Source organism: Crocuta crocuta, unplaced genomic scaffold (assembly GCF_008692635.1).
Source record: "Crocuta crocuta isolate KB4526 unplaced genomic scaffold, BGI_CrCroc_1.0 scaffold323, whole genome shotgun sequence".
Lineage (NCBI taxonomy): Eukaryota > Metazoa > Chordata > Mammalia > Carnivora > Hyaenidae > Crocuta > Crocuta crocuta.
Genome location: NW_027536465.1, coordinates 1,738,949 through 1,766,195, shown reverse-complemented (window position 1 = coordinate 1,766,195; position 27,247 = coordinate 1,738,949). Strand labels below are relative to the sequence as shown.

The window sequence follows — 27,247 nt, the reverse complement described above, 5'->3', positions numbered from 1 at the left end:
TGGGAGGCAGACAGTCCCTGTGTGTCCCCAGTGCCTGGCTGGTGGCTGGCATAGATCAAGCTCTCAAAAAGGTTGTGCAATGAATGAGGGCCATGGGTCAGGGGAAGATTTGGAGAGCAGAACTGGTTCCTGGGAGGTTTTGTTTGGTAGAGACAGAGGGAGAACATTCCTGTCAAGATGAATGATTTCCACAAATGGAATGACGTTGCTCTGAGAAAGTTCTATGCCACTCCATTGTGCCACCCCGTTTTATTTACTTTGTAGCGCTCATTGCCATCTGAAATTCTGTTTATTTGCTTGTTTATAAACCATCTCTTCCCTCTGTCACTCTGTGATGTAAGTGCCTCTGGACAAGGCATCTTGTTGGTAAGGACCTTGTCTTTTTTGCTACCCTCATTTTTTAGCTTTTACTTTTCCAGAATTTTTTGGATTCCCATAACCCCGGCGTTTAGAACAGTACTTGCCATAACGCAGGATCTTAAGAAATAACTGTTGACTAATTTCAAAGGGTGAACGCTTTTACTCCCCCACCCCACCCCAACGTAGTACAGTTTTACACGGACCCTTTCCTTCAGTTTTCCAAACCATCAATTCTGAATTTGTTGCTACACTTTCCGTTTCTGGCAAAAACACTAAGAGTCAGATTAACATGTCATTGCCATGTAACCATTCAGGCTGTCTTGTTACTTCCGTCCATCATGGTCTCTCAGCCTATTAAGATTGAAAACACACAGAGGGTCGCAACTGTTTACCATCTTGAAAGCCCTCGGGACACTCAAAGCGTAAGTTCCTGTTTAGAAAAGCAGACGAGCCTTTACCAGAAGTGGGGTTCGAACCCACGAGGATATAAATCCATTGGATCTTAAGTCCAACGCCTTAACCACTCGGCCATTCTGGTACGCTGCAAGCACACGCTCATTTTTACCCCACTTGAGCAATACGGAGTTACTGAAGTTTCAAAACAATTAGAAATTTTGACTGTGAATGTAAAAGGGCAATGTGGGTGCAAAAAAGTCTCCGAAACTTAACACGTCTCGCTAATTTCTCCACCTCCAGTCACCGGAAACTCTGGGGCCCCCTAAAGGCGACTGGAAAGACTCGGGTGACGAATCTCCCAACACCTTCACACGAGAGGACCCAACAGGAAGTTGGAATGAGTTTCCTTCCTTTTCCTAGGGGACGAGTGGGATGGGGAATTTTAAAGGTGTCCAGGTGGGATTTTTTTCTTTACTTCCTTCCTCTACCAAAACAAAAGCGACTCTGGTGGGACTCGAACCCACAACCTTTGAATGCCTCCATCTATCTAGAAGTCCAATGCGCTATCCATTGCGCCACAGAGCCAGGCACTCCTCCTCTCTCCGCGCTGCTTACATCAAGGCAGGCACGCCGTCTGCCCCGGGACACTCGTCGCGGGTCCGGTTGCGCCTTCTTTCTCGGAGAAGCGGCGGAGCGCGTGCAGCCGAGAAGAAGCGTGGGTGGCAGCTGCGCTTGGCGGCCCGAGAGCCTTCTGACAGTTTCTCTGCGAGAGCGACGGCCGGGCCTCTACGCTCAGTCTCCGCCCACACTGGAAAGAGAAAGGTCTTTAAGTGCACTTACCGCACCCTGGAGGGCTGCTGCACCGCGCGGTTCCATAGTGTAGCGGTTAGCACATCTGCTTTACGCGCAGAAGGTCCTGGGTTCGAGCCCCAGTGGAACCACGAGGTTGTCCTTATTCCTTTTAGGGACATTTTCAGGTTTTTCCTTTGTCAGCCAGACCTTGAGTTTTACCCCGGGGAGCGAGAGACGCTGCGGTCCAGCCCGGGGCTTGGCGCTGAGCCAGGCCGCGCGGGCTCCCGGCCGGTGGGCGCCTGCGCAGATCGACCGACGCGGCTGCGGCGACGTGACGCCTCTGGGGACGTGCAGGCGCCGGGACCCGGCTCCAGGCACAGCGCGCCTCCGCGCCTGCGCCTCCCCGACCCCCACCGCGGTGCCGCCTCCCAGGGCCTGGGCCGGGGTCCTGGGCTCACCTGCTCCTCCGCCATCTTAGAAAGTTGCTGACACCGCTCAATGGGAGGATATCCGGAGGGTCACCGCCTTCCCGTGTTGATTAACTCCAACGTCACCGATCTCATGATTTATTGAAATTAAACATCTTTTTGGAAAATTATATGCACATGTTAAAGAATTCAAAGAGCTCTGCATGCCCTACCGTGATGCGCCCCTCTGACAAAGCTTGTCTCCTTGACCAAACTCTAGCCTGGCTCCTCTGGGTCAACCAGGCCTGTCCACCTCGGCCTTGAACAAACAACCAGGCTGAGTTTCTAGCAGCATCCCGAAGGTGATCCTAGGTCCCCTGACAGTGCTGCCTGAGAAGACTGGCCAATTTACTGTTGGCTCCAGCCAGCGCCTGACACAGGGCCCCTGTCTCTCAGCCTCTGTGGGAAGGTAGGAGCCTAACTTGTTAGAGTTAAGAACCAGTTAGCAAACCCACATGGGGATTTCAGGGACCAGCTCCATCCGTTTCCAGATTTTTATAATTTTCGCTTCCCTGGGCCTACTGAGCTGCGATCACTCCCCTCCTGTCCCCTTATGGTACAAATCGAAGTTGAGTGCAGTTCACGCTGGACCCTTTTCCCTCTTGCCATAGTATATTACTGATTAGAATCTGTGCTCTCGCCTTTAACTCGTGTCCAGCTTTCTCTTGGACACCTCCCATCTTTCATCTGCTGGGAGTTTCTTTTGTGACTCTTCAGAGATATTCTTTGCACTCACCAGTATAGATGCCCATTTCCTTTATTAGCCACTTAGGATTTTTGTACAAAAGAAAGCATATGATTGATACTGCTCCCCTCACCCCAACAATATTCTGGAAATCTTTCTATGCCATTGTTGAGTCCGCTCGTTCTTTGGCTTCCAGTGCTTGGATGTACCACAATTGTTTAGTCTGTGGTATTCAATGAACAACTAACTCGTGTTCCATCTTACAGACAATTCTGTGGTGGATTTCCTTGTTGATTGGTTTTGGAGTGGAACATAAGAGTAATAATAGCAAAAGCTTATCTAGGCATTTCCTATGTGGCTAGGCAGGAGGCTGACTCAGGTGAGACTCACCATGATTGTATTATTATCTAACCCATTTGGGACACAAAGAAGCAGCATAGAGAGGGTAAGTAATTGCCCAGGGTCACACGGGCCAGGGACAGAATAGGGTACCAACCTAGACAGAGTATTGCCTATTTGCCTTAGAAAAGGAATTGCTGGGCATATATATGTTATATTTCTATGAATGCCTTCACCTCCAGAGTTTGGACAATATTACATTCCTACCAACGTGACAGTGATTGCTTCATCTCAGTCTCTCTCAAATAAAAAGTATTAACGGGCTTTTAGGTCTCTTTGCCTTTTGAAAGAGGAACATGTTTTAGTTTACCTGTCTTTTATGAGAGTAAGGTTGAATACTTTTTCATATGCTTAAAAACCATTCTCTTTCCTCCCTATCTTCCTTTTTCCCTTTCTCCCTTCCTTCCGTCCTACAATCTGTTGAATCCTTTTGTACAATTTTCTATTATATTGTTAATGTATTCTTATAGATTTTTAGGTACTTTTTATAAATATAGATTTAGATATGTTTTGCAAATGTAGCTCCTAGACTTGCTGTTTGTCTCTTAATTTTTATTTTTGCTATTTTATGCTATGTAGCAATTTAAAACTGTTAATGTAGCCAAATTCATTATCCCCGTGTTTATTATTTTTGGGGGGAGGAGCTTTAAAATTTCCTGCCTAGAAAGTGCTTCCCCATTCTGAGATTATATTCCAAAAATGAAGCTATATTTTCTCCAGATTATTTCCTTAAAATTTATCTGTTACATCTTTGGTCCTTTTGAAAAATCTATAACTAGGTGCTGTGGTCTAGTGTTTGTGCCCCCTCCCCCCCCGCCCCCCAGCCAAGCTCATATGATGAAAGCTAATCCTCAGTGTGATGGAGGGGGGCTTTGGAAGGTCCTGAGGATAAAACCCTTATGTGGGATGAGTGCCCTTTTAAGAGTGACCCCAGAAAGTTCCCTCACCCTTTCTGCCATGTAGGACACCAAGAAGACAGTGATTGATCTATGAATGAGGATATGGCATTTTCACCAAACATCAAATCTGCTAGTGCCTTGATCTTGGACTTCCTAGCCTCCAGAACTGCGAGATAGATTTCTGCTGCTATTCTAAGCCACCCAGTCTGTGGTATTTTTGTTACAGTAGCCTGAACAGACTAAGGCACTGGGTAAGCCATGAGACAGGGACATTAGACCCCTCTAAAGGGATTTTATAAGTCGCTCTGGAGGACTTGGATGTGTAGATCAGTCAACTTGGTAAAAATCACATAGGTTCCAAAAATTAAACTGGTTCTGCCTGTCTCTAGCTTCAAAGTTCCTTAACATCCTTTCCTTAGAACTTTCCAGGAGATCTGCTGACATAGGCTTTCCCTCTGGTACTCCTTGGGCTCATCAAAGCAGCTTCCTTCTGCTTTTCTGTGTTGCATACGCTAGGCTCCTTCCCTTCTCACAAAGGGCTTAGCTCTGGGTAGTGCACAGACCATAGAAGCTCAAACTGTAGACTCCAGAGCCAAACTGTGGCTTCAATTCCTGGTTCTGCCACTCTTGATTATGTGACTGTGACACAGTACATCACCTGTTTGTGCTGTATGGCACTGGCTTTGTTGCCTAACTGCTCTGGGCCACAGTTTCCTCCTCTGTAAAATGCAAATACAGCTCAGGTTAGATTCTCAAGAGGATTTAGTAAATTACTGTGTGTGAAGCATTTCATTTATTTATTTATTTATTTGAGAGAGAGAGAGAGAGAGAGAATCCCATCCAGGCTCCACACTCAGTGCAGAGCCCAGCTCAGGGCTTGATCCCACAATCCTGAGATCATGACCTGAGCTGAAATCAAGAGTCAGTGTTTCAACCAATTGAGCCCCCAGGCTCCCCTGTATATAAAGTATTTCAGATGAAATGCATGGGGCAAACACTTAGCAAATGTCATCTATCATCATCATTATTATTACTGATTTGGCAAATAAGTCTGGTAAGTTTAGGTAGAACAATATGGTTTTCCCGTGGGGGCATTTTTATTTATTTAAAAAAAATTTTTAATGTTTATTTATTTTTGAGAGAGACAGCATGCAAGCAGGGGAGGGGCAGAGAGGGGGACATAGAATCCAAAGCAGGCTCCAGGCACCCAGCTGACAGCAGAGAGCCTGATGTGGGGCTTGAACTCATGAACTGTGAGATCATGACCTGAGCTGAAGTCAGATGCTTAACCGACTGGGCCACCCCCTACCCCTGTGGGACATTTTTAGAAAATGCCAAGTGCTCGGAGCATCAGCTCTGCATTTACTGGCCTCTCTTCTTGCCTTGTAGGTGCTCAGTGTTCTCCCTCTGTCTTTTCATATTGTCTGTCCTTTATCTGCTTCTCCTTGGGGCATCAGTTATACGGGACTGGGCCCACCCTAATGGCCTCGCCGTAGTGCGATTATCTCTATTAAAAAACGCTGTCTCCAAATAAGGTCACGTTCTTATGATTTTCAGTGCTGTGAGATCATGAAGATGTGAAGGCCCTCCCCAACCAAGTCCCCCAGGCACCCCCACATGTATCGTTTTACCAGCAGTCTTACTTGTAGGTATTTACCCAAGAGCCAGAGAGCACACATTTACATAAAGGTGGATGTGTAAATTTTTTTTTAATGTTTTATTTATTTCTGAGAGAGAGCAAGAAAGATAGCATGAGCAGGGAAGGGTCAGAGAGAGAGGGAGATACAGAATTTGAGCAGAATTTGAGATCATGACCTGAGCCGAAGTCGGATCCTTAACCGACTGAGCCACCCAGGTGCCCCAATGTGTAAATGTTTATAGCAGTTTTAGTCATAATCCCCAAACTGGAACCAAACCAAATGGCCTTGACTGGTGAATTGGTAAAAATGGTCAGCCATGCCACTGAAAAGCATTTAGCAAGAAAATGGAATGAGCTTCTGATGCACACAACAAGGATATATTTCAAAAGTGTTATGCTAAGTGAAATAAGCCACATGGGAAGGGCGCCTGGCTGGCTCAGTCGGTTAAGCTTCCGACTCTTGATTTCAGCTCAGGTCATGGGCTCACGGTTTGTGAGATTGAGCCTGAGTTAGACTCTGCACTGCTAGCAGGGAACCTGATTGGGATTCTCTCTCTCCTGCTCTCTGCCCCTCTCCTGCTTTCTCTCTCTCTTTCTCTCTCTCAAAATAACTTTAATAAGCCATATAAGAAAGACTTATAAACTTCTCTCTGCCCCTCCCCAACTTGTGTGGGCTTTCTATCTCAAAATAAATAAATAAACTTAAAAAAATACTGGAAAACTTAAAAAAAGTGACACTGGAAATAATTTCTAAGGGCCCCAGTTTTATTTATTTCTGAGACAGAGAGAGACAGCATGAGCAGGGGAGGGCCAGAGAGACAGAGACACAGAATCTGAAGCAGGCTCCAGGCTCTGAGCTAGTTGTCAGCACAGAGCCCGATGCAGGGCTTGAACCCACAAACCATGAGATCATGGTCCGAGCTGAAGTCGGAAGCCTAACCGACTGAGCCACCCAGGCACCCCCATCTGGTACCAGTTTTTAACCAACTTGCCTCTGAGCTTTTTTAGTCTTCAAGGGTGACCTCTCTTTTCAGAAGTTGTGTATTAAAAGGTATGGAAACAATAACTAGTTTAACATGGTTGCAGTTTGGGGCAGGGGCGCCTGGGTGGCTCAGTCGTTCAGCAGCCGACTCTTGATTTTGGCTCAGGTCATGGTCCCGCGGGATGGGGCCCCAGGCCAGACTCTGCGCTGACAGTGAGGAGCCTGCTTGGGATTCTCTCTCTCTCCTTCTCTCTCTGCCCCTCCCCCACTTGTGTTCTCTCTCTCTCTCTCTCTCTCTCTCAAAGTGAATGAATGAGTGAATGAATGAATGAATGAACAAATAAATGAATGAATGAATGAATGAATGAATGAATAAATAAATAAATAAAAGTTTGGTGCAAATTTTCATCTCTTTAGCAAAGGTGAATGTTGCCTTTGACCTCAGCTCTTTCTCAAAGGCACATGGTTTTATGATGTGATTTTTCAGTGCCATGAGGTTGTTCAACACATTGTGCTAGATAAAGACTCGAAGGCCCTCAGTGCCGGAGGCCGGCTCCGGCAGGTCCAGGGGTCCCTGAAGGATGGATGGTGTCGGCGAGAGAGAGAGAGAGAGTGAGAGAGCCCTGGAGATTCTTTCTGATCACCAGGCAGGCATCTCCGTCCTGTCGGTTTTGGTGTCTTTATTTTAAGGTCCAACAATAACATGACATCCCAAGACAGAATTTTTACAGGGGCTAATTATTTGTAATAAGATGCTTTGATCAGCGGAAGGTGTACAGAAACAGGCCTTACAAAAGTATTCTTGCAGAGCCTCCCCGTATTCTTGATGTCAGTCCCCCAGATTAAGATACTAACAAACTTATCTTATTTTGCATGGGTAGGCCTCTAGACAATTTTTAATCACAAGAGGAAGAATGTATATTAGGCTTGTTCCTAAGTTGCTTGAGCAAGCCTTTTCCTTGATGCTGAATGTGCAAGCACCATGGGGACCATAAATGTGTCAGTCTTTGCACCTGGGTTTATGTTTTAGCTACTCTTATCCGTCCTCATCCCAGCTGCCAGTGTAAGGGAGGGGGTTTGTGGAATGCAGGCCTTGAGGAAGGGACTGCTATGCTTCACCAATTAGCAAAGATATATGTAGTAACTTATGTTCTGCCCTTAACTGTATCTTAACTTTAAATTAGGCTCTTTGTCTCAGGGCCAGGCTCAATTGTAACTCTTGTGTTCTTAACCCCCTTTATTATCTAAGTCTTGGATCTGCAAGGCCCATAGGAAGAGCCTTTTGACAATCATCCACAGAGCTTTCATCTAAAATCTCTTTTGTAAAGGCAGGAATACGCTTTTCCTTATGAGGTATCTGTGTTCAGAATATGGGTCTGATCTGGAATATTGTGAGGCCTGGTCAATACCCGCAGGCTCATTTCCAACATGAGGCAGTAGTAGCAGAAGGAGATACCAGCTTTCGTTTCTCATGGCAGGTGCTGTGCAAACACTGCCATGTCCTTGCTGTGACTGTCATCCAGCGAGGCCGGTGTGACTCCCGGCACCTCAGTCCTTTAGAGCCCCACCATCCCCTATTTTCTTGGACTTTCAGTCTGCTGGAATCTCCTGGTTTATCCACTGACCTTCAGGATTCAGAACGTGGCTCCTTTGAGCGGCTGTCACCTGTCCCCTGAGTGCTGACAATGGACAGGAGTAGTGAAGGGAGCAGAGCAGAGCACTGGGCACGCTGTTCCATATTAAAGGGTCTGAGGGTTTGGTAACTGGACCTGATGGTTTGGGGGCTTTATGAAGTGCAGGCAGAGAGTACGTCCTTGCGCAATGGTTTTCAAACTCTTTTCACTGAAGCACGTGCTAAGAAATATGTTTTATTTACATCTTAAGTACGTATCTGAAATGAAGATTTCAGGAAACAGAGCTTTTTTTTCTTTATCATTTGAAGAATTCTGTGCCTTTTTATTCTACCCTAGACTATTCAATTTCATTTAAAAAATGCATGTGCAGACCTACTAACAACATCGCACCCCTGAGAGGTTCTGCAGTTTGAGAAGTACGGACCTGGGGGGCGCCTGGGTGGCTCAGCAGGTTAGACGTCTGGCTCTTGGTTACGGCTCAGGTCATGATCTCACAGTTCATGGGATCAAACCCCGCATTGGGTGTTGCACTGACAGTAGGGAGCCTGCTTGCTTGGTCTCTCTCCCTCTCTCTCTGCCTTTATCCCACTCTCACACACACACACACACTCTCTCTCTCTGAAAGAAAGAAAGAAAGAAAGAAAGAAAGAAAGAAAGAAAGAAAGAAAGAAAGAAAGAAAGAAAGAAAGAAAGAAAGACAATTAAAACAAAACAAGAAAAAAAAAGAAAAGAAAAAGAAAAACACTGACCTGGAGTCAAAGTGCTGTCAAAAGTGCACTGAAACACAGGCCCCTCACATCAGGACCACCGAGAAGTGGATGTGGATTCCTGGTACCCATGAAGAGTATTGAATCTCTTGGAGATGGGACTTCGCATTTTAAGTAAATGGCCAGGTGATTCTGTCCTCACTGGGGTTTGGGAACCTCTGGCCCAGGAGCACATCGGCTGCCCAAGCAGAAGCTTCCAGCTGTGATTTGTGGAGCCCTGAGGATTACAGCAGCTGCACCTCAGGGAGGCATCTACAGAGCAGCTCCTCTTGATCTGTGCATGAGTTCAAGTGCAAAGTCCTTTTGCTTCTCAGAGAAGGATCTGAAACTTGGGGGAAAGGCAATGCATGTGATAAAGGTTTTGAGGCTTCCTCTCTGGAAATAAAAAATCTCAGTTAAGTTTTGTCTGCCAAAGAGAAAATCGTGGAAGCGGAATGGTTCCTTTTAGTGGTACGGAAACGTTACACAGCATTTTGCTTTGTAGACACTAGTCCTAATTCATGATAAGCTTCTTTAGAAATACAGCTTCCCAACATGGGAGATATTGAACAATTTAGCAAAAACTTAAATATCTTGTAGTAGAGGGGTGACTGGGTGGTTCAGGTGGTTGAGTACCCGACTTGAATTCGGCTCAGGTCATGATCCTGGAGTCAAGGGATCGAGCCCCACGTCAGGCTCCAAGCTGAGCATGGAGCCTGCTTAAGATTATCTGTCTCTCTCTCTCTCCCCCCCCCCCACTTTCCCGCCCCCTCCTCCTTTTGCACATGTTCTCTGTTAAAAAAAAAAAAATCTTGTATTAGAATCCGTATGTTAAAGGATTGTTATCCAACAAGACATTCTCATCACCTTAAAGGAGAAGAAACATGTTTTCTTGGGAAATGGATGTTAATCTATACTACTTGTCTCCAAAGTACCATAGTCTTTTTTTTTTTTTTTAATTTTTAGTGTTTATTTTTGAGAGACAGAGCAACACAGAGCACAAGCAGGGGAGGGGCAGAACGGGAGGGGAACACAGAATCTGAAACAGGCTCCAGGCTCTGAGCTAGCAGTCAGCACAGATCCCAATGCAGAGCTTGAACCCATGAACCGTGAGATCATGACCTGAGCTGAAGTTGGGTGCTTAACTGACTGAGGCACCCTAGCATCCTTAAAGTACCAGACTCTTTTGTGAACACCCTAAACAGTTAATTGTCTCTTAAAAGTAAGTGTGTGTGTGTTTTAAAATTAACATTCGATATATATTTTTTTCCTGTACTAAGTAGTCTATATGTAACCACACATGTGTGTATAAAGAACACATACACATTTTTTTTTGTCTTGTGAGTCCTCAGTTCATCACTTGCCGCTTAAAAGACTAAATGCTAAAGAAGTGTATAAGGAAGGGAAGTTTAAGTTTTAAGAAAAGCAGGATTTTTATGGAAACAAAATGATTTATAAAGGGGGGTGTGTAGGAGGATGAACAAAGTAGGTGAAGGGGATTAAAAGGTACAAACTTCCAGTTATAGAATAAGTAAGTCACAGAGATGAAAAGTACAGCATAGGGAATATAGTCAGTAATATTGTAATTACTTTGTATGGTGACTGATGGTGAGTACACTTAGTATGTTGAGCACTGCTTAATGTACAGAGTTGTGGAATCACTATGTGTGCACCTAAAACCAACATAACATTATAGGTCAATCATACTTGAATAATAAAACTTTTTATTTTATTATAATTTTTTAACATTTATTTATTTTGACAGAGAGATAGAGAGAGAGAGAGAGAGAGAGACAAAGAGACAGAGAGACAGAGAGACAGAGAGAATGGGGGAGGAGCAGAGAGAGAGAAAGAATCCCAAGGGGGTTTTGAACTGTCAGTGTGGAACCCAATGCTCGAACTCACGAACCACAAGATCATGACTTGAGCTGAAATCAAGAGTCCAATGCTTAACTGCCTGAGCCACCCAGGTTCCACCAAAATAATAAAAATAATTAAATTTTTTCTTTTTTATTTATTTCTCAGAGAGAGAGAGAGAGACGACCTGAGCAGGGGTGGGTCAGAGAGAGAGGAGGATACAGAATCCAAAACAGGCTCCAGGCTCTGAGCTAGCTGTCAGCACCACGCCCGACATGGGGCTCAAATCCATGAACCATGAGATCATGACCTGAGCCGAAGTCGGACGCTTAACCGACTGAGCCACCCAGGCACCCCTATAATTTTAAAGCAATTTACAAAGAAGAGAAGATCTGCTACTGTTGAGAAAAGAACATACTGGTTAGGGCAGAATGTGATTCTGTATTCTGGTTCAAAAGGAAGTGTGAATTGTTCTTGCTGTTTTTGTCACATGAGTAATTAGATACAAAAGTCAAGGCTGAGGTCAAAAGTGAGGGGAATGATTTTAGTTCTAGGCAGGAAGTAAAAACCACCCCAAAGAAGCAAATGGAGACTTTTTAAAAGGTCTTCCAGCTTTGGTAAAACACCCATGAGTCCAGGATCTGGCCTAAGTGTGAGTTTCGTTAATAGTGTTTGCCTTGCTTTGCTGTGCTGAGGTGTCCCATCCTTCCGCACCTGGGTCTCTTGCACTACCTTTGACAGCCTGGACTTGGACTTACCCCCTCATGTCCACCCACAGCAGTTTTCCTGTTTTACATCACCTCCACTCTTGGAGGATACCTGATGCCTTTGACTAATCCAACAAACCATTTGAAACGAATCCCCAGAGACATACCCCTGAAAATAGACTCAGAGATGTCCCCTCCCCACCATCAAGATAAGCATATTGCTACAGTCATCTGGACACATGTCTAACTTCTGAAGTGGTGGCATTCTCCCTAGCTTGTCCCCCACATACTGTGTCTATCTTATGAAATATTCCAAGAGCTAGAATTTCAAGCCAGCACCAAGGGAGCAACGCGAGGCAGTGATAGAGATGTTTGGGATGGTTGTATTTTGGCAGGCTTCCTTTGCTTGGGTTTTTCTTGGAATCGGGCTATGCAAATGGCTCTTCACTTCCCTTACCTCATGCATCCATCAGAGATTGCATGGGAGATAAGACTGGGATCCAAGAACAATTTGAATTTTAGTTGACAACTGATTTCATCTATTTGCTTGACAAATTTAATAGGTTTCCAGGAGACCGACTCAAATATAATATCATTTTCTATTCTCTTAAAAAGGAGGCCTGAATAATGAAAAACAAGTTTATTCTTTTTTTTAAATGCTTATTTGTTTTTGGCAGAGAGAGAGAGAGAGAGAGAGAGAGAGAAGGAGAGGGACAGAAAGAGAAAGAATCCAAAGCAGGCTCCAGGCTCTGAGCTGTCAGCACAGAGCCTGATGCAGGACTTGAACCCACAAACCATGAGATCATGACCTGAGCCAAAATCGGACACTTAACTGACTGAGCCAAGAAAATGCCCCCAAATCGAGTTTATTCTTTAAAAATTTTTTTAAAAATATTTATTTTTTGAGAGACAGAGCACTCATGGGGGAGGGGCAGAGGGAGAGGGAAACAGAATTCAAAGCAGGTTCCAGGCTCAAAGCTCTGACCTGACAGTACAGAGCTTGACGCGGGGCTCAAACTCACCAACCATGAGATCATGACTTGAGCCAAAGTTGGCCACTTAACTGACTTAATCACCCAGGCGCCCCTGAGTTTACTCTTAAGCCTTTGTTTCTTGTGGACTTGAGTCAGGCACATTTTAGCAATGCACACAGGATAAGATTCCTTTCTCTGGAGGGTTGGCTGGGAATGAATGGCTGGAAAATGATGTTGAAATTCTTAAAGGGACCTGAAGCCCTCAGGTATCTATCTACTCCTTGGTCAGATGAAGATAAGCAAACACCTTTCATAATACTACAATAGAGGAAAGATTTTTTCCAAGGTTGGCAGTGGAAAATGATTTCCACTAAGGGAGGGGTGGCTGGGCTTCCTTGCCTTGACTTCTGGTCCCTGGAGATCATTTTACTATTACTGGTTGGGCAACAATGGCCACAACTCAACAACTGAGAAGTAAGTTTCTCTCAGACCTATTTCCTCACCTGTAAATTGAGGTGTTCGGTGATGTAAGCTTTGGAGTCTCTTTAAGAGAGGCCAATTTATGAACCAAAGACTCTAAGTTGTCGACAATTTCACCAAAAGAAGATGTCTCAGAGAAGGCCAATTCAGGCCACCCTTATTAGAGGACGCAGCTATAGGACAAAGGGGAAACTTTGGCCTTAAGATGGTCTTATTAATTGGGGTCTTATACTGTGTTGTGAGAGAATAATTTTCAGTTCTGACTTTCAGTCTGGACTTTGTAGTCATCTATTCTTTTTCTGAAGGTCCCAGTCTTTTCCTCAGTCTCTTCATGGCTGACTTCATCTCTTGGTTCCTGAGGGTGTAGATCATCGGGTTCAGGACCGGGATGATGACCGTGAAGGTGATGGAGACAGCTCTGTCCATGGGGAGGGCAGTGAAGGGCCGGGCATAGACGTAGATGCAGGGCACAAAATGCAGGGTCACCACGGTGATGTGGGAGGTGCAGGTGGAGATGGCTTTCCTCCTGCCCTCCCCGGCATGAGACCTCAGCATAGTCAAGATGACTGTGTAGGACACAAGGAGGAAGACAAACCATAGTGTAGAGATTAAGCCATTGTTGGAAATCATTAAGACCTCAAGAGCAAAGGTGTTGGTGCAGGCGAGTTTGAGGACCTGGGGGACATCGCAGTAGAAGCCGTCAACAACATTGGGTCCACAGAAGGGCAGGGGCAGCAACAGGGAAATCTGCACGATGGAGTGGACAAAGCCCCCCACCCAGGAGGCCACGATGAGGGCCGTGCATCGCCCCCTGCTCATGATGGTCACGTAGTGCAGGGGCTTGGAGATGGCCATGTAGCGATCGAAGGCCATCACAGAGAGAGAAAAGATGTCGGCCCCCCCGAGGAGGTGGAAGAAGAACATCTGAGTGATGCAGCCATTGAAGGAGATGATCTTCGTCCTTGACAGGAGGTCTACGAGGACCTTGGGAGCAGTGATGGAGGAGAAGCAGATGTCCAAGACGGAGAGGTTGCGGAGCAGGAAGTACATGGGCGTGTGAAGGCGGGACTCGCAGGTCACAGTGACCATGATGAGGAGGTTTCCCAGCAGAGTTGATGTGTACACCAAAAATAACAAAAGAAATAAGACCAAGCTCAGCTCTCCGGACTGGGTCAGTCCTTGAAAAATAAATTCTTTCACCCTGGTGTAATTTCCCTGCTCCATTGTGTTATGCTTCTTCTTCTTCAACTACCTAGGGAGAAAATGGAAAATACAAAGTGTATCATTAAAAACAAAAGGAATGTGAGTTGTAGGACTGGAGTGTCTTGGGGGTTATTTTTACGGTTATTTTCCTTGTGGGCACGGATGCCTACAATTCAGGAAGTTATTCCCAGTAGGTGGTGTGTTTTGAGTTCTTTCAGGGTATATCAAAGAGTGACTTTCTAATGGATGTAATTAATCAAAGCACCTAAATCAGTATGCTATTAAATTCTCATTAACATTTTTTACGGTTGGATAATTTTACATATTCTGTACCCCTTTGAAAAGTCCCTTGACGGCCTGAGAAACTAAGAGAATCATTTTGTTTTTCAGTGAGGAATCATGGATCTCATTAATAGGAAGTGGGAAACACACGGGGGGGTGGGGAGATAGTATAAAACACAGCCTGAGGACGTACTGGAAGCTTCAAGGGTCTTCTCCCACCATCTTCCACAGTTGACAATCTGCTTGGCATAGTCTGTGCAAATTTTCACAGTACTCCATGATCAGCACTAAGTTAAGGCAAAAAAACCTGTTTCCAGTTTGCCTTCTCCCCTAAGGATGAACAGGTTTGCAGCAGCTCAGACAATCTGAGCACAAGCTGCTTTTGTGTTCAGTTATTCTTCTCTTTGGTGGCTTGTTCTCCTTGGTTCATGGGACTTGGCACGTGCTAGCTATGGTCCCTGCTCCTCATAACCCTCTTGGCCAAGACTTCCTCACCAGGACCACTGGACAAATGGCTGTCTTTTCTCTGGCTCCCTCCCTTTTTATCACCTACATTTGGATGGCACTTTGTCTCACCTCACTATTTGTAGAGCCTTTGGTTTTATGCAAAAAACCCACAGATTTAAACGAAAAATTTTTAACATTTATTCATTTTTGAGAGACAGAGTATGAGTGGGGGAGGGGCAGAGAGCGAGGGAGACACAGAATCTAAAGCAGGCTTCAGGCTCTGAGCCATCAGCACAGAGCCCAAAGCAGGGCTTGAATCCATGGACTGAGAGACCATGGCCCAGGCTGAAGTCGGATGCTTAACCAGGCGGCCCAAGGTACAGATTTTAGGACCAGTAGACCGGGATTTGAATACAGACTGTCTTAACTGAGTTGGTGGTTCAATTAATAGGTTGACTCTGAGCTTCCGTGTATCATCAGTACAAATGGGCAGAATCATGTTTGTGTCATAGGGTCGTGATGGTCAAATGGATTTGTTTAATTCTTTACCCTGAGTTCCCACAGACCGCAGGACCCCTCATGCAGCACCAGTTAACATTTTGCAGGGCCCGTCTTCTCTGCAACATTAGTTGGGAGATGCTGTTACACTTTTCCTATAAAAGACGGTATTTTGAAATTGCAATGATGATCACCTGCAGTATTTTTTTTTAATGTTTATTTTTGAGAGAGAGAGAGAGAGAGTGAGCAGGGGAGGGGCAGAGAGAGGGGGGACAGAGGATCCAAAGTGGGCTCTGCACTGACAACAGCAAGCCTGATGCAGGGTTCAAATTCATGAACCAGGAGATCATGACCTGAGCTGAAGTCAGATGTTCAACTAACTGAGCCACCCAGGCATACCCTCAAAGTTAGTGTTTAAAAAGCAGATACATTCCACACAATGGACTATTATTCAGTTATAAAAAGAAATGAGATATCGAGGCACGAGAAAACAAGGAGGAAACTTAAATGCGTATTGCTAAGCAAAGAAAGGTAATCTGAAAAAATATATACTGTGTGATTCCAACTATATGACGTTCTGGAAAAGGCAAGACTGTAGTAGAAAGGTGAGTGGTTGCCAAGGACAGGGGTGTGCAGGGGGGAGGGATGAATAGGTGAGACAAAGGGGACCGAAATCTTTTAGGGATTTTTATTTTTAATCATGGATACATTGGGGCGCCTGGGTGGCTCAGTCGGTTAAACGTCCGACTTCAGCTCAGGTCATGATCTCACAATTCGTGGGTTTGAGCCCCGCATCGGGCTCTGTGCTGACTGCCAGCTCAGAGCCTAGAGCTTGTTTCAGGTTCTGTGTCTCCCTCTCTCTTTGACCCTCCCCTGCTCACACTGTCTCTCTCTCTTTCAAGAAATAAATAAAAAACATTTAAAAAAATTTAATCATGAATACATAACCTCGCCCATTTGTCAGATCCAGAGAATGCACAACACTAAGAATGAACCCTGATGCAAACTAAGGACTTTGGTTCATAAATGTATCAATACTGAGTCCTCCATTGTTAATGAAAGTAGCACACACTCATGTAAGATGTTAATCGTGGGGAAACTGGAGGGAAGAGAGGGAGCATGTGGGGCTCTCTGTACCTTCTGCTTAATTTTCCTATAAAGCTAAGCTGCTCTAAGAACTAAAATGTATTAATTTTTTTAAAAAGCAGAGATACCAAAGGGTGAAGAAATTTAGAATATTTACATTCTGTAAAGAAACACATTAAAAAAAAAAACAAACCTTTTAGGGGCACCTGGGTGACTCACTTAGTTAAGCGTCTGACTTTGGCTCAGGTCATGATCTCACGGTTCATGAGTTCGAGCCCTGGGTGGGGCTATGGGCTGCACGCCTAGTTGGGATTCTCTTCCTCTGCCCTTTCCCTGCTTTCGCGCACACTCCCTCTCTCTCTGTCCCAAAATAAGTGAATAAACTTTAATAAATAAAAACCTTTACTACCAAGCATCATTTTCTATAAGCCCTAATTCAATGCTTTCTCCCTGCTTCCCATCCTGTTGCAAAGAGAGCATTTGCAGTAAGTCCTGCTTTGGGTGTTGACAGGCATCCGGCTTTGTGGTTTCGTCACCTGCTTTCTATAAAATCTCCCTCTGCAGCTTTCTCTTAAAAAGACTCCATCCACCCCCAAACGTTTCCCTGTGCTCCAGAACTGCCAAGTTCTTGGCACAATCACTCTGTCCAAACCTCTGCACCAAGACAGGCCCCAAGTTTATCAGGGCCTCGGNGCCTGAAAAAGCTCAACACTGCCAGGAAAATTTTCTGTGTGTTCCAGCCAACCCCTGAGAGAGGCCCCTGACCACCCTTTCTCCGCATTTACTAAAAAGGGCTTGCAATGGTGAACTTGTATTTCTTGCAACGCAGAAGTTTTTCTACAAGGACGTGAGAGTGGTTCCTTTGGATGTAATCATCGGGAAGGATGGGCCTCTGTCTCCCGGTCTCTGTGCGAGGTCAGAATGCTGACGTCCACACTGCCGGCCAGCAGGCAGAGGCAGGCCTAGGGTCAGGGACACGGACCCGCCTCTTGCCGTCTTTCTCTCCTCGGACGCTTGCCTCGTCCTCATTGCCCGTCCGGGACGTCCCGCCCAGTCACCTCTGTGCAAATCGGGACGGAACCCACTTCCCCCACTGCCAATGCTTAACCCAGTCCTTCCCACTGCCTTGTTGACTGTCTAGCGGGGCTTGGCTCTGACACCACGTTGTACTCCTTCCTTCCGTATTCTGTCCACACCGAAGCCGGCAGGGGCCTCTGATCTCACTGAACTGTCTCTTGCATATTCTCATCAGAACAGGACTTCTCCGGGGCGCCTGGGTGGCTCAGTCGGTTAAGCGTCTGACTTCTCGCTTAGGTCATGATCTCGCGGTTCGTGGGTTCGAGTCCCGCGTCGGGCTCTGTGCTGACTGCCAGCTCAGAGCCTGGAGCCTGTTTCAGTCTGTGACTCCCTCTCTCTCTGACCCTCCCCTGCCCACGCTGTCTCTCTCTCTCTCCTAGAAATAAATACAAATATTAAAAAAAAAAAAAAAAGAACAGAACTTCTCCTTCCCTAACCTTCCTCCCGTTGTTCTCTCTCCTTTGAAGCCCAAGCCACACAAAGCTAACTTGCTAGGCTTTCCACCAAGTATCTACTGACCTATCAGTAACTCTCAGGGAATGCCATTGCCTTCAAACATTTTTAGTTTTTAAAAGAGCTAGACATTTTCTTCAGAGTGATTTAAAAAAAAGCATAAAAAATGAAATCAGAACACATCATGTTTTAGGCAATGCACAGACGATTTTGTTTTGTTTTTACTTTGAGCTATGGCGGGAAGCCAGACAGTGCAGACAGAAGACACCAGCTTGGGGGACAGGAGACTCGGTGTCTTCACAGCAAGGGATGGAATTTCTAAAGGCAGCAAACTCCCGGAGGGTCAGTCTTTTCATCAGTGAAATGGGAGCATTTGCTGCTGTAAGTTCTTTTGAAAGAAGGCAAGGGACGCCTTGGGGGCTCAGTCGGTTAAGCACCTGACTTCTTGATTCGGCTCAAGTCATCATCTCATGAGTTTGAGCCCCTCATCTGGCTCTGTGCTGACAGTGAGGAGCCTACTTGGGATTCTTTCTCTCTTTCCCTCCCTCTCTGCCCTTTCCCTACTTGTCTGCTCTCTCTCTCTCTCTCAGAATAAATGAATAAACTTAAAAAAAAGAAAGCAGGAGAGATCTGCACAGCACAGAACAATATTAAATGGACCCGTTGATTTCTAGGCCTTTGGAGCTTTAATGCTGAATTGTTTTATTTTTTTATTTTATTTTATTTGTTTCCTTAAATAGTTTATTGTCAAGTTGGTTTCCATACAACACCCAGTGCTCATCCCAACAAGTGCCCTCCTCCATGCCCATCACCCCCCTTCCCCTCTCACCCATTTCCATCAGCCCTCAGTTAATGCTGAATTGTTTTAAATACTATTGCCTCAACTACCTTGTGATTAGTCAAGGGCCCGTTCTGCCAGCTGCCTACTAATGGCTGAATCTCAATTAACTATAAACTTCAATTATTTCTTGATATTTAACTCTAAGCTCACTGGTGGTGGCAAGTCAAACTATTGACATCAAGAATTTCCAGGGACAGCTCATTGGAGCGGTTGAGAGAATGGGCTTTGAAACCCAGATGTGTGAGGTTCTGTGCAGAAATTGGTCCTGAACGTGACCAAGTCACAAAATCACCAAGAAATGCCAAAGATGGTGCTCTGCTGTGCACAAAATGTATGTGCAACTAGGAGAGGAAAAAATGGAGAATGTATGGATCTGTTTCGAACAAAAAAGAGGAAAGAAAACAGACAAATGTCCTTTATAAGTTTGCTTCTGTTTTTGTTTTTGGCAAGGTCAAACTTAAGTGTTTCTTCAGAAGCATGCCCAGGTCGACCCACCTGCAGAAAACAGGTTTATTGGGCCACCTGGGTGACTCACTGAGTTGAGTGTCTGACCTCAGCTCAGGTCATGATGTCACAGTTCATGAGTTCGAGCCCCGCATCGGTTCACTGTTGTCAGAGCAGAGCCTGCTTGAGATCCTCTGTTCCCCCTCCCCCTGCTCTCTCTGCCCCCCACCCCGCTCGTGCTCTCTCTCCAAAATAATCATTAAAAACTAAACCAGACTTATGGATTTTCACAGAATCCCCAGCCCGAGAGAAATGCCAGCCCAACTGTGCCACCCCTCTCTTTACCAGCTGATGTCTTGCTATTCAAGCCACCTTCCTAATCTCAGAGAACAAATTCCTCTTCTTGGCTTCACTATAGTTTCTAGCTTTAATCTATGTAATAAAACATACAGGAGCATTCTTAATGTTCAAAACCGTTTCGTGATTCACTATAATATTTCCGAATTGGCTGTGCTTGGGCACATGCGCACAGACACACAGCCGGCCGTGTGAGCACCCACTAAAGAGTCCTCATAACAAAACGACCTCATTAAAGTTCCCCAAATCCAATCCCTTACCTGAGAAGGAGCACTGGCCATTTCAGTTGCATATACTGACCTTAGGAGACGCTAACTGTCAAGGAATATTCTCCTTTAAGGCAGATGTGCATCTGAGTGTTGTTCGGATCAATACCTTCTTTCCTACTGTCAGAGGCAGAGAGCAGCTCCAAGAATCACCTCGGCATGATCCTCCCACAGCCTCACCACCCTGCCCTGCGGTTCCTCTGACATGAGCACCAGTCTCTCAGGCCCAGACCCGATAGAAGCTCACCAAAGGGAGTAGTTTGGGATGTGACTGCTAATTTGAATAGCCAGACTCTCCTTTTGGGATGAAGCTCCCTTGAGTGTCATTAAGAAGTCATGTATTGGAGGATGTGTGCAAAGACACAGGCTTTGGTTTTGAAATTCTCCTAATGTAGGAGAGGAGATGAATCCTCCCAGACCCTGGGCTTAGAGCCCACATACCTTTGCCTGAAGGGCTCAGAGGGGACAGAGAGGAATCTGCGTCCTTAAGAGGTAGAACCTCAGGGAAAACGAACAGAAACCCCAGTAAGGTGTATTTCACCCCCAATTTTTATTCTTCCTCGACACATGGCTTTGCTTGATGTCTTATTGATGTGCATAATCAGAAGCATCAAAAGACTGGGAAATGCATCTTCTCCCTGTTTCCCACTAAACTTCTCATAGGAAGAGGGGGTAGAAGCAGATAAAAGATATGTTCATATCATTCGTCTATCAAATATCGAATTGCAAAATATTTATTAAGCATCACCATGTTCCAGGCCCTATGATTCTGGAGCTCCTAAAAGCAGAGAGTTACATGCTGGCCCCCATCTCATTCCCTAATATCATTTTTGAAACCTTGTCTCTCACCATAGATCTATGGATGGTCTAGCTCGAATATTGCATATTGTAAAATGCCTACAGCAGGTGTGCTTGGCTGGTTCAGTTGGTGAAGCATGTGACTCTTGATCTTGGGGTTGTGAGTTCAAGCTTCATGTTGGGTGCAGAGATTACTGAAAAATAAAATCTTTTTTTTTTTTATGTTTTATTTATTTCTGAGAGAAAGAGACAGCATGAACAGGGGAGGGTCAGAGAGAGAGGGAGACACAGAATCTGAAGCAGGCTCCAGGCTCTGAGCTGTCAGCACAGAGTCTGACACGGGGCTTGAACCCACAAACCATGAGATCATGACCTGAGCTGAAGTTGGACACTTAACTGACTCAGCCACCCAGGCGCCCCAATAAAATCTTTGTAAAAAGTTGATCTGATCTAATCATTTGATCTGATCATTGTTATTAACACAACTGACACACAATTAACACATTGTTATTAATCACGAAATACTTCCCTAGCTGTAGCTGATACTATCATTCTGCTTCTCATAAGGGCTCAGTATCTCTGAATCTTTGTTTTTTTAATTTTTTATTTATTTCTAGGACAGAGAGAGACAGCATGAGCAGGGGAGGGTCAGAGTGAGAGGGAGATACAGACTCTGAAATTGGCTCCAGGCTCTGAGCTGGCAGTCAGCACAGAGCCCGACGCGGGGCTTGAACCCACGAACCGCGAGATCATGACCTAAGCGAAAGTCGGACGCTTAACCGACTAAGCCACCCAGGCGCCCCAAATCATTTTTGACATTCTCCACTGCCCCCTTTTTTGTGTTTTGTAACCTTTTCTGAATAAATTAACTTCAGGTTTCTTCCATAATTTGCCATAGTTTTTCATAATTTGCTTCTAGAACTTTGTCAGCCCTGAACCTGATGTTCATGCTTTTGTGCAATCTCCTCCTCTTGTGTGTGGACTGAATTTAGTACTTGCTTCAGGTGAACAGAGTACAGCAAAAATGATAGGATGTCACTTCCAAGATTAAGCTATAAAAGACCAACTTGATCTTGTGCACACTCTTTTGCCTTGATTGTTCACTCTGATGAAGTAAGCTGCCATGTTGGAGAGAGGTCCACATGGCAAGGACCTGAGGATCACCTCCAGCCGACGGCCAGTAAAGAACTGAAGCCCTTAGTCCAATAGCTCACTGCTCTGGCCAACAATCATGTCAGTGAACTTGAAAGCAGATCTTTCCCCAGTCGAACCTTGAGATGAGACAACAACTCCTAGCTGACTATTGCCTTGTGAGAGACATGGAAGCAGAAGATCGAGCTAAGCCATGCCTGGTTCCCAATACACATAAAATGTATCTTTTTTTAAAATCTGTTTCCTTTTTTAAAAAAATGTGTTTATTTATTTATTTTGAGAAAGAGAGAGACACACAGAGAGAGAGGGAGAAAGAGAGAATCCCAAGCAGACTCCATGCTGCCAGCACAGAGCCCGACACAGGACTCAAACTCACAAACTGCAAGATCATGACTTGAGCTGAAACCAAGAGGCAGACACTTAACTGACTGAGCCACCTAGGCACCCCACAAACTGTGTTGTTTTAAGCCACTACGTTTTGGGGTAATGCAATATAATAGTAACAAATTACTAACACAGTACTGAACAAGAGTCTTCTTTATTGAATAGGAGCTATATTGACAGCACTCTCTTTCACACTTGAAAACATTTGAATTTCTCAAAGAGGTCCAGAATGGCAGGATCACTCCAAAACCAGCTGGTTTGTGCATATAGATATGTTTATTTGCTTATGAAAAATACTGTGGAAATGTAATATCAACCTTTCTTATATAGAAAAAAAAAATCACAAGTGGTAGGACCAAGCATGTGTGACCTGTGTAAGATAAGCTAGAATCAGTTTATATGTAATAGTTAACTAAGGAAATGCCTCAATCTGTAGAAAAATAGAAATACAAATAATTATTTGATGTTATGTTGAAAGAGAAGTAAATTTAATGGTGTTTCCATGAATTGGATCGCTATCCTTGACTGCATTTGATCAGGTTATTTTGCATGTGTAAATAGTCTAAGACAGCTTCCTGAGTGCCTTTTGCTGGATTACTGTCATTTGTAGGGTCTTACCCTTGGGAACATAAACTCTGATTGTACACTTTTTTGGTTACTTAAAATTCCACCCAGTCACAAAGGTTTTGCTCAAGGTAAAGTCAACAGAGAGGTAGAAAAAAAAGGCATCGTTGTGAAAAGTACGTGGGATCTGGAGAACAAGAATACCAGAGCAAAGTTGGGGTCAGGTAGCAAATGATCATTTGTTCTGCAGATGGATCTAACTGAAGACAAAATTTTGTCTTTATTGGAATTTTAATGCCTGGGGAAGTATGTCTACTATTGGAAAATAATTCAGAACATTTTTGAGTGGTGGGAATAGAATAGAACACAAGAAAGGACAATCAACAAAGAGAAAGACACTCATCTCTGTAGAAACTTCTGCATTAATAAATGTTTGTTTACAATTAGCCTATGGCAACTATGGGGAGAAATGAGCGTTGTCTTCTATAAGGGTGTCTTCCAGCCCAATCTTCTTTAGGCACTTTATTCCAGCGTTTTATCTTTGGGGGCCTGGCCTTTCAGTTTATCACTCTAATTCCTCTTCCTTTAAGTTTTCTTTTTCCCAATTTCCTTCATTTCAGTTTGGTTCCCTGTGCATTCCATGGGTCCAGCAGTACTTCCAGTACATCTATACGTTAAGAGAATCCTTTTAGAGACAAAGTCTTAGTCTTTGTAATCTTATCCAATTGTGATTTCTTAGCAATGAATCATAGATGTGGAAGAGATCATTAGAATTCACCATTTTTCATGTTCTCCTTTTCTTTCTGGGAATAGCACTAGATTACATTCTCCAGATTCCCTTGCAGGAAACTGGGACTGTATGACCAAGGGCTGGCCAATGGAATGTGATCAGAAGTGATACATACCACTCTCAGGACTGGCCAATCCCTCCCCTCTCCCCATAACTCTTAATCCTCTCTCCCTTTCCCCATTTATTAGATGAATGGAGAGAGTCTAAGGACCTAGAAAAAGGTAGAGCCCAAAGTGGAAGAAGCCTGTCTTTCTAAATGACTCCACAGAACAGCTTTTTCTAAGACCGGCGTTGGTTTGTGCCAATAAATTTGTGGAAATAAATTTCTACCCACTGCAAAACATCTTTTGAAGCTCTCAGGTAAGGTGCCTACAACAGTTCTTCTAAAGCTCTCCAGTTATTAACTACTTTGATTTTGTCATAGCATTTAATCTACTCTGATTAACACATGAGTGCCAGCTTCTGTGGCTTGAGCTTTATCATGAAAAGAGACATCATCTAGAAAAGTCAATAGGTCCCAGCAAAATACCAGCTGGACTATTAGGTAAAACTTTTGCTAGTACTATTCTCATCCCTCTCATTACAGAGATTAGCAAATTCCCAGATTCAATGATTAAACCTTCATGCTTTTCATGACCCTTTTTACTTTCTAATGGATTGAGTGGAAAATGTTAAAGAGTTTTGGGGTACCTATGTGCAGTAACAGTGAGGAATTTGGGCCTGGCTCATCTGTGATTGGGATAATCTTGCTATTCAGTGAGGAGACAGTTTTTTCTCCAGGGGAGCCTTAGCATCTCTGGTTGTTTAAGCCTTGCACAAGTCCAGGTGAGTTGTGAGTTGTCCACAGCCTTTACCCATCATTGTTATTTCTTGATGACCACTCCTACTCACAGCATTATCATCTTCTGTCTAGGAGGAAACCATAGCTTTGGAGTGAGTTGAGGATCCTCTCTCCCAATAGAAATCATAGATTTACATTGTTTAAGGGACCACAAATGGAGTTCTCTCTGAACTTTCCTTCTAAGTCTCAACTAGTGGTACTCACTCCATGAGTGTACTACTTCATGGTCACATTGAACTCACTGTTGCATAAATGTAGCATACTCTTACAATCATTCTCTCCATCTGTAATACTGGCTTCTTTTCTACGGTTGTTTTCTCTGTTTACCCTTGTAAAGGTCTACTCATTGTAAAATATCTTTTGAAGTTCTCAGGTAAAGTGCCTACAACATTTCTTCATTAGAGCAACTTGGGGTATGGCTCTTGGAAAGTGACTATATTTAATCTTTCTGCAACAATCTGAATCCTAGTACCCATTAGGCACACCGCGTGTGTTCTGTGACATATTTGCAGAATGAATAATTGAAAGTGAGTAGTGGAAGTCATGAGTGAGCCTCACCTTAAAGCAGTATCACCTATAAGTCCTCAGTACATACTCTACTATAGGACTAATCTCTTTGAGGACTCCATGATATCCATAGACGCTCCTTTGTTTTTGGCATCAAAGTGATCTCTTTCCATTTAGAGAAAGTGAAATTTAATGTCTACCTTTACATTTTGGTGCTGTCTCATTCTCATAGACTTTAAATCCTTTCTGAATGCCCTAGTCGTTTTTTTAGTCTCCCCATGGCTGACTTCATTTCCTGATTCCTCAGTGTGTAGATCATAGGATTGAGCAAAGGAGAGATGACTGTGAAGGTGACAGAGATGGCAGTATCTGTGGGGAGAGCAGTGAAGGGCCGGGCATAGACGTAGATGCAGGGCACAAAGTGCAAGGTCACCACGGTGATGTGGGAGGTGCAGGTGGAGATGGCTTTCCTCCTCCCCTCCCCTGTGTGAGACCTCAGCATCATCAGGATGACCGTGTAAGATATGAGGAGAAAGAAGAAAATAAACCAACTGACTAATCCATTATTGGAAATCATCAGGAGCTCCAGAGTGAAGGTGTCAGTGCAGGCGAGTTTGAGGACCTGGGGAACATCGCAGTAGAACGTGTCAAGAACATTGGGTCCACAGAAGGGGAGGGGCAGCAACAGAGAAACCTGCACGATGGAGTGGACAAAGCCCCCCAGCCAGGAGGCCAGCACCAGACTGGTACATCGTCCCTTACTCATGATAGTCATATAGTGAAGGGGTCTTGAGATGGCTATGAAGCGATCAAAGGCCATCACAGAGAGAGAAAAAACATCTGCACCTCCAAGAAGGTGGAAGAAGAACATTTGAGTGACACAGCCATTGAAGGAGATGGTTTTTCTCTCTGACAAAAGATCAGCTAGGACCTTGGGAGCAGTGATGGAGGAGAAGCAAATGTCAAGCACAGAGAGATTGCGGAGCAGGAAGTACATGGGGGTGTGAAGGTGAGACTCACAGGTCACAGTGACCATGATGAGGAGGTTTCCCAGCAGAGTTGTCATGTACACCAAAAACAAGAAGCCAAACAAGACCCAGCTCAGCTCTCGAGACTGAGTAATTCCCAGGAAAATAAATTCTTTCACTCTGGTGTAGTTTCCCTGATCCATTGGGTCACAGATCCTTTTTTCAAGTATATCTTTGGAAGAAATAACAGAGGAGTTAAAGAGGGTGTAATATAACAGAGGAGTTAAAGAGGGTGTTTTCCTTTCTGGCACTTGAGTTTTGGCGTTTGTCTCAGGAGGAAGCTTTTGCAATGCATGAGCTGTGCCTGCAATTCAGCATGTCACCAGTAGGTGGAGGATTACCTGTTTATTTGACTCCGTCATCCAAGCAGATAGATTTTATCACTGTGGTCACTGAAATACAGGTGACAGGTCTGTGCACTTATTCAATTGCACTTTTACTATATAATCTGAAACTTAAAATAATAATAAGTGTAAATTCGACTATGTGAAGAATTTTGTTCACAGAAGACATTATAAGAATTAAAAGATAACCCACAAATGGGACCAGATGTTTACTATATATATTATGAAAAATATTTCATACATATATTTGATATATATATGAAAAAATATTCATGTCCAAAATAAGTAAAAAAGCTTCTACAAATCAGCACCCCCAAAAGAGATGATGACTGAATCAGAAAATGGCAAAAGACACCAACCAAAACTGTACAAGAGAAAACATCCAAAATGCCAATTCAATGTCATTAGTTATCAGGGAAACACAAATTAAAATTACAGGAAGAAACTACTACCTATACACAAACATGGCTAAATTGAAGACGATGAGAAATACCACATGATGGTGAAGATGTGGATCAACTGGAACATTCATACACTGCTGGAGGGTGTGTGAAACTCACAAAGTCATTTTGCTGTTGAGTTAAATCTGCAAATGTTGTTCATATATCGCTTAGGATGGAAATATAGGGGCACCTGGTGGCTCAGTCGGTTGGGCGTCCAACTTCAGCTCAGGTCATGATCCCACAACTCGTAGGTTCGAGCCCCGCGTCGGGCTCTGTGCTGACAGCTCAGCCTGGAGCCTGCTTCAGATTCTGTGTCTCCCTCTCTCTCTGACCCTCCCCTACTCACGCTCTCTTTGTCTCTCAAAAATAAGTAAAAAAAAAAAAAAAAACATTAAAAAGGATGGAAATATATACATACGATCATC

At 44.3% G+C, this 27,247-nt stretch overlaps 2 protein-coding genes and 3 non-coding genes across 5 annotated transcripts; 1 reads left to right on the top strand and 4 right to left on the bottom strand.

Moving 5' to 3' along the window:
• Window positions 1-815: 815 nt before the first annotated feature.
• On the bottom strand, window positions 816-898 carry TRNAL-UAA (transfer RNA leucine (anticodon UAA)). Its single transcript has one exon. It is a non-coding gene; the product is annotated as a tRNA-Leu (tRNA).
• Window positions 899-1,255: 357 nt separating this feature from the next.
• On the bottom strand, window positions 1,256-1,341 carry TRNAR-UCU (transfer RNA arginine (anticodon UCU)). The gene is given in 2 exon segments: window positions 1,256-1,291; window positions 1,305-1,341. It is a non-coding gene; the product is annotated as a tRNA-Arg (tRNA).
• A 283-nt stretch (window positions 1,342-1,624) lies between these two features.
• TRNAV-UAC (transfer RNA valine (anticodon UAC)) lies at window positions 1,625-1,697 on the top strand. The gene has a single exon. It is a non-coding gene; the product is annotated as a tRNA-Val (tRNA).
• Window positions 1,698-13,305: 11,608 nt separating this feature from the next.
• On the bottom strand, window positions 13,306-14,241 carry LOC144218807 (olfactory receptor 4D9-like). The gene has a single exon (XM_077748777.1). It carries the CDS (start codon window positions 14,239-14,241, stop codon window positions 13,306-13,308), a length of 936 nt encoding a protein of 311 aa, XP_077604903.1.
• Window positions 14,242-25,242: 11,001 nt separating this feature from the next.
• On the bottom strand, window positions 25,243-26,178 carry LOC144218805 (olfactory receptor 4D9). Its single transcript, XM_077748774.1, has one exon. The coding sequence runs from the start codon at window positions 26,176-26,178 to the stop codon at window positions 25,243-25,245; it is 936 nt and encodes a 311-aa protein (XP_077604900.1).
• Between the last annotated feature and the right edge of the window lie 1,069 nt (window positions 26,179-27,247).

Coding starts and splice junctions, on each gene's coding strand:
- LOC144218807 (XM_077748777.1), bottom strand. CDS start 14,241: ATGGAGCAGGGAAATTACACCAGGGTGAAAGAATTTATTTTTCAAGGA.
- LOC144218805 (XM_077748774.1), bottom strand. CDS start 26,178: ATGGATCAGGGAAACTACACCAGAGTGAAAGAATTTATTTTCCTGGGA.